Source organism: Xylaria bambusicola (assembly GCF_022495145.1).
Source record: "Xylaria bambusicola strain CBS 139988 unplaced genomic scaffold F5B22scaffold_73, whole genome shotgun sequence".
NCBI lineage: Eukaryota > Fungi > Ascomycota > Sordariomycetes > Xylariales > Xylariaceae > Xylaria > Xylaria bambusicola.
Window position 1 is genome coordinate 150,498 of NW_025953626.1, and position 5,529 is coordinate 156,026.

The 5,529-nt window shown below is 48.3% G+C and overlaps 2 protein-coding genes across 2 annotated transcripts in view; one reads left to right on the forward strand and one right to left on the reverse strand.

Annotated features, from left to right (window-relative positions):
* Positions 1-1,170: 1,170 nt before the first annotated feature.
* Positions 1,171-2,942, forward strand: F5B22DRAFT_661561 (cytochrome P450; the record flags this gene model as incomplete). Its single annotated transcript, XM_047980368.1, has 4 exons — positions 1,171-1,992; positions 2,047-2,119; positions 2,191-2,745; positions 2,826-2,942. The coding sequence occupies exons 1-4, from the start codon at positions 1,202-1,204 to the stop codon at positions 2,940-2,942; spliced, it is 1,536 nt and encodes a 511-aa protein (XP_047825709.1). The 5' UTR covers positions 1,171-1,201.
* A 26-nt stretch (positions 2,943-2,968) lies between these two features.
* The window catches only part of F5B22DRAFT_627871 (kinase-like protein), a 3,422-nt gene continuing 861 nt past the window's right edge, over positions 2,969-5,529 (reverse strand). Inside the window, exons 3-9 of the mRNA XM_047976363.1 lie at positions 5,210-5,321; positions 4,703-5,142; positions 4,421-4,643; positions 4,259-4,361; positions 4,086-4,140; positions 3,905-3,991; positions 2,969-3,850 (exon numbers count right to left, since the gene is read on the reverse strand). Of these exons, the coding sequence (XP_047825710.1) occupies positions 3,472-3,850; positions 3,905-3,991; positions 4,086-4,140; positions 4,259-4,361; positions 4,421-4,643; positions 4,703-5,142; positions 5,210-5,321 (1,399 nt within the window). The 3' untranslated portion in view covers positions 2,969-3,471. The remainder of the gene's footprint in view (positions 3,851-3,904; positions 3,992-4,085; positions 4,141-4,258; positions 4,362-4,420; positions 4,644-4,702; positions 5,143-5,209; positions 5,322-5,529) is intronic.

Here is a 5,529-nt window from a genome sequence, read left to right on the forward strand (position 1 = left end):
GCCCCCCCGCCCCCCCGCCCCCCCCCCCCCCCCCGCCGCCCCCCCCCCCCCCCCCCCGCCCCCCCCCGGGGGGGCGCAAAGCAGCATCTGTAGCCCTTACGGATCAGCAGACTGACGACTGATTACCTACCTACCTACATATGTATCCATCGGAAAGCGATCTGAACCCTTCTCGATTGAGAATAGCGACGATAGGCTAGAACAGCTAGTCGGCGGAGAACTGACGAGAAATACTCAATTGGGCTTAAGTTTAAATAGGATGCTGGTGGCCATTTTGAACCCAGCGATTTTGCCTGTGCAATTTCAAGGGAAAGACAATTGTTCTCTACAACTATAGGTATGTGATGGCTTCTTTGTCATCACAGGGGTCAAGTCAGGTTACAGTGTTACAGTGTCAGCTGATGGTCCCGACAGACTGGAAAGGGCGGCATCATCCATCATCTACCGATTGCCGCCGGATCGCTTACCATTACCATGGAAGCGGGATGGAAGTTTCATTAGGTCCCAGACAGTGGCGCACCCACCTGCTCGACTTGCTTCCATGTGACTGGACGCTTACGAGTGTAGATCGGCTAAAGCAAGTCGCAGGTAGCATGTTTTCATTCACTATCCTGGCCTGGCTAGACTAATGACCTGGCCTTTGTCGACAGCATGAGACGAGGAATTCTTGGCACCAACCCTGCACATGAAGGTAATACCTAGCAGGAAAGCTGCTCAAGCTGTGGCGGTCAAAGACCTTGGTGCCAAACCGGGTGGCAGCCGCTATTGACCAGCTTTCTGACAGCCTAATGTTAATTGTGCCAATCCTTTCACCTCTCTCTCCTCTCATGTACACGAGCGGGGCGCCTACGCAGTAGTATGCAGAGAGTTATGAGCATGGTGGCTTGGTTAAGTAGATGATTAACCCGGCGGAGAGTTTCTTGTAGATCCCTGGTTGCTGAGACTGGGCTCGACGGGCAGGACGGGGAATGCATACACACACACTAGTAGAACTTCGATTGTATACGTAGCATGCATGTGGACCATAGTTCTAGCTACAATGAGCACATACAGATAGGTAGCGCAGAATGGGAGATTGCTGCTCTTTGTTTGTCTTGCACAATGAGGGACGTACAAGTGGCATTATGTCCTGCAAGCTCGGCCAGTTCAGGAGCTGTTCACACAGCATTTGAGCTTCTTGTCTATACAACCCATCATAAGCATGGCTTTCTGGCTTCTCCAGTTGGCTCTTTCGAGTCCCAACATTAGCCTCGCAATAATTATCGCCCTATGTACCTTTGCCGCATGGTATGGTCTCCTGGCATTTCGATCATGGCATCGACTCCGCCAGTTCCCAGGGCCCTGGTTCGCCTCCTTCAGTTATCTATGGGGTTACTTCGCTATGAGCACAGGCCGAATGCATCTTCGACTTGCCGAGGAACAAGACAGATATGGCAAGATCATGCGCATTGGCCCGAACGAGCTACTTGTGTACGACCCCCAGACCCTGTGCCAGATCAACAACGTGCGGTCCAACTATGACCGTGGCGCCTGGTATAACAGCATTCAATTCGACCCTTATGGCCATAGTGTGCTGTCCGAGCCGGACACGGCAAAACACGACAAGCGCAAGGCGAAATTGGCGGGCGGATATGCTGGGAAGGGCGCTGTGGACCTCGAGGCCAAGGTAGATTCGCAGATAGCGGTCCTCGTGAAACTTCTCAGATCCAAGTGTAGTGGGAAGGAGAAATCGCATAATATCATCGACTTTAGCCGTCTCATCAGGTTCTTTCAAGTCGATATTGTCACGCTTGCCGGGTCCGGTGAACCGTGGGGTAACCTCGCCTCCGAAACGGACCGGTTTGATTTCATCTCGATAGCAGATTCATTCGTGCCTTTCCTGCACTCGTTCATGATGATTCCCACTTTGCGGGACTTCTTCGCCTCCAAGTTCTTCCTCAAGCTGGCTGGGCCAAAACATACAGACCAGAAAGGAATGGGCAGGTTTCTGGGGTAAGTAGCGCCTCGAAGAGTAAACCATTCACCACTGCTGATTCAAGTGGCTAGTATCGTTAAGGAGGTCGTGTCTAAGCGCTTTGACGAGTCGGTGTGTGACAGGTACACCCAAGGCGATATGTTGGTGAGTCAAATCCTTATAGTCCGACTGGACAATCCCTAGGAAAGTCGCTCTATTCACACCATTCATCGTAGGACGAGTGGATCAATAACGGCTTGACACGTCGCGAATGTGAACTTGAACTGGCTATCCAAGTTCCCGCTGGCTCGGAGACATCGACGACTGCGATACGAGGAATCATGCTTTACCTCTTATCTTCGCCTCCTGTGTACAAGAAGCTGCAGGACGAGATTGCCGTAGGGGTTGCAGAAGGCCGTATCTCGAGCCCCATCACGAACGAGGAGGCTAAAAGGCTTCCGTATCTCCAGGCCGTCATCAATGAAGGACTGCGCATGGTGCCACCGGCTATCACAGGCTTCCCCAAGAAAGTCCCGGCGGGCGGAGATATACTCTGTGGCATGTTTGTCCCGGAGGGAACAGATATCTTTGTCAATCTCTGGGCCATGCTGCGTAATCGAGCCGTATTTGGGCCTGACGCGGATGTCTTCCGGCCTGAGCGATTCCTCGAGTGCACTGATGAGAAGAAGGCTGAGCTTATGAGAAGCATAGATCTTGCTTTTGGCCATGGCCGATGGCAGTGTCCTGGGAAGACGCTTGCATGGCTGGAGTTGAACAAGATTTTTGTCGAGGTGGGTTTCTTTCTTGTTCATTCTTTTCCCGTCGTTATTATCTCAATGGTGATTTGGTATTGATGCTGTTGTTGTTTCAGATATTGCGAGCGTGTGACCTCCAGATTGTGAATCCGCAGACGCCATGGCGATGTCGAGGCTACTCGAGCTTTCTGATAGATGACTTTTGGGTTCGTTTAATTGAGAAAGCGACCTGAGATCTAACCTATAATTCACATATTTTATGTTCTGGGCTCACGGAGGTGAGATTGACTGTGGCTAAGTATGATGAGGAATTCAGTAACCATCACCCCTTATTCATTTTATTGATATAATAATCGCCGTGATGGATGACCCTTCAGCTCATATCAAGATGACTAGTAGACATAGCCGATGTAACTGTCTGCGTAGATCTCTCGCGCTTTAATTAAGCGAATTGCTGCCATACCAGCCTGAAAGTTCACTGACTTTTAATCCCCCTAACCATGACCTGTCGTTAGCTGGCGACGGCGTGGGCCATGAGTCGAGTCGCCGACCATCTTAAAGCATTTATAGGAAGCTATAACTAATTATGTAAGTAATTTAAGTAATATGAGACATGCACTGCATTATACATGCTGCTGTTATGATAAGCCTAAGAAACGCCTAATTATGCTTCTTCGTAAACTTAACGTTAATGGTTATCCAATCCCGATACCTTATTGGAGTGATCTGAAGCGCTTGTCGTCCGGTCTTTAGAAAGCGGTATCATCTCTGTGGTCTCAACATGGTACTGAACCCGGAAAGGGAAAAGAATGCATGCCCTCTATCTTTCGTTGATTGGCCATCAGACTGAGGCAAAAAACTATGCATCACGTCTTGTTCCATCGAAGGGGCGAATCTCGAAGACGATGGAACGCTATCGATGTCCATATGGTTTATCGTGGGAGGTGGTGAATAGATCTGCGATACTTCTCGGTCTCTGGCTGTGTACGCTTTTAGTAGCTCGAATGCCGAGGGTGCACTGATTTCAGTCCCGTCATAACATGAGATGGCGCGAAACCCCGGCGTGGTGCTCTTCACGGGCACATGCTTTACCCCTTCGAAGGGTAGCTCCGATAAACAAAGCCAATTAAGTGTGAATCGTCTGAGAGAAAAGTTAGCTATAAACAAGGGTATAGCCATCAATGGAGTTACTCACCCTTTCCACGAATCTTCTAACCAGTGGTCGTCCGTATGTGCCCAATCCATGGCACTCGTCATCTGAGCAATCCCGCAAAACTTTTGACTATGAGGACAATAAGAGTTAAAGAGATAGGGTTTGTCTAGGAGTACTGACGAGGAAATTATTGTAGAAGGAGGGGTTAATATTAGTTAATTACCTCTTAATGACCGAGAAAAATAAAAGTACTTGGCCGTCAGTCCTCTCCCATGCCTCTATTCACAAGCTGGAGTTAGTTACCATTGCAAGAATACAAGCCACAAGCGATACATAAGAGATATTATAACAACCGAGCCATTGGCTGCTTATGAGGGGAAATAAATGGGGACTGACTGTCTAGAATCTTGTTGACTCTTTGACTCGAAGTCCAGACGTCGTGAGCGGCGCTGGTTTCGATGTCGATTGGGTTGTCTGACCTTAAGACAAAGTATCGAGTCTGTTCACATAGGATTTAGAATTTCATAATAGGGCATCACAAGTAGATGCAAGACATACAGTCTCCAATGACAAATTTTGAAGGCTAGGGAGTAGGAGGCGTGAATCAAGTATTGGACCACTATAGGTGTCGAGAAGATTGTTCTCTGTAGACTGTGTCGCCGATCTAGCGTCCGTTAAACGTAGATTTGACCACGCCAATGAAGGCAGGGAGATTTGTGATACACTATGCTGTTGTTGCTGTAACGAATTCCGTGGAGGGATGACATCTGTTACGAAAAGCCTATTTCAAGTCAGGGCTTTCGAACCCTGTGCAAGGTTCTAGAAGGTTATATTACTCACGATTCCTCGTCCTCCGAATCTGGGATTTCTTCTTCTAGCCATGGATGTTGAAGAGCTGATCTTGCTGTTAATCGCACAAATGGATCGATCTTTAATAGTTTTCGGACAAAGTCCCTATAGGCTTCCGAAAGGACTAGGCCCTTTTCAGTATCGGTGATCAATGGTTTATGACCTTGGATGAGATTGGCGAGCTCAAGAAGGGAAGGTAATGGGTGCTCCTTCAACAACAACTCGGCGGAAATTATGCCGATCGCCCAAATATCGACGGAGACTGAATAGTAGTTTGTGCCCTCTCTTGCTTCCCAAACTTCAGGGGCCATATAAAGCGACGTGCCGACATGTGTCTGCAGGTTCGTGCCCCCTTCCATGAACTGTTTGCTAATGCCAAAGTCTGCAATCTTTACCACCCAGCGAGGTGAGTTGGCTGCTACGAGGATATTCTATTTTATTTTTAGACCAAAGCACGATAGAAGAAAAGATAGCAAAAGGCAAAAGGAGAACACGTACACCTGGCTTGAGATCTCTGTGTGCAAAATTGTTGTCATGCATGAATCGTATACCTTTGAGCAACTGGCGAACAATCTGCTGAGTTGCTTCCTCAGAGAATCTAGGTTGGGCACTATCCGAGCATAAGTGTTAATGATTGTGGTGTCGAATACTAACTTACACTGACCTGGGATAAGATGCAATGGCAACAAAGACCAAGTATCATCATGGGACTCGAGAAGAGGAAGAAGAAGAAGAAGAAGAAGAAGAAGAAGAAGAAGAAGAAGAAGAAGAAGAAGAAGAAGAAGAAGAAGAAGAAGAAGAAGAAGAAGAAGAAGACG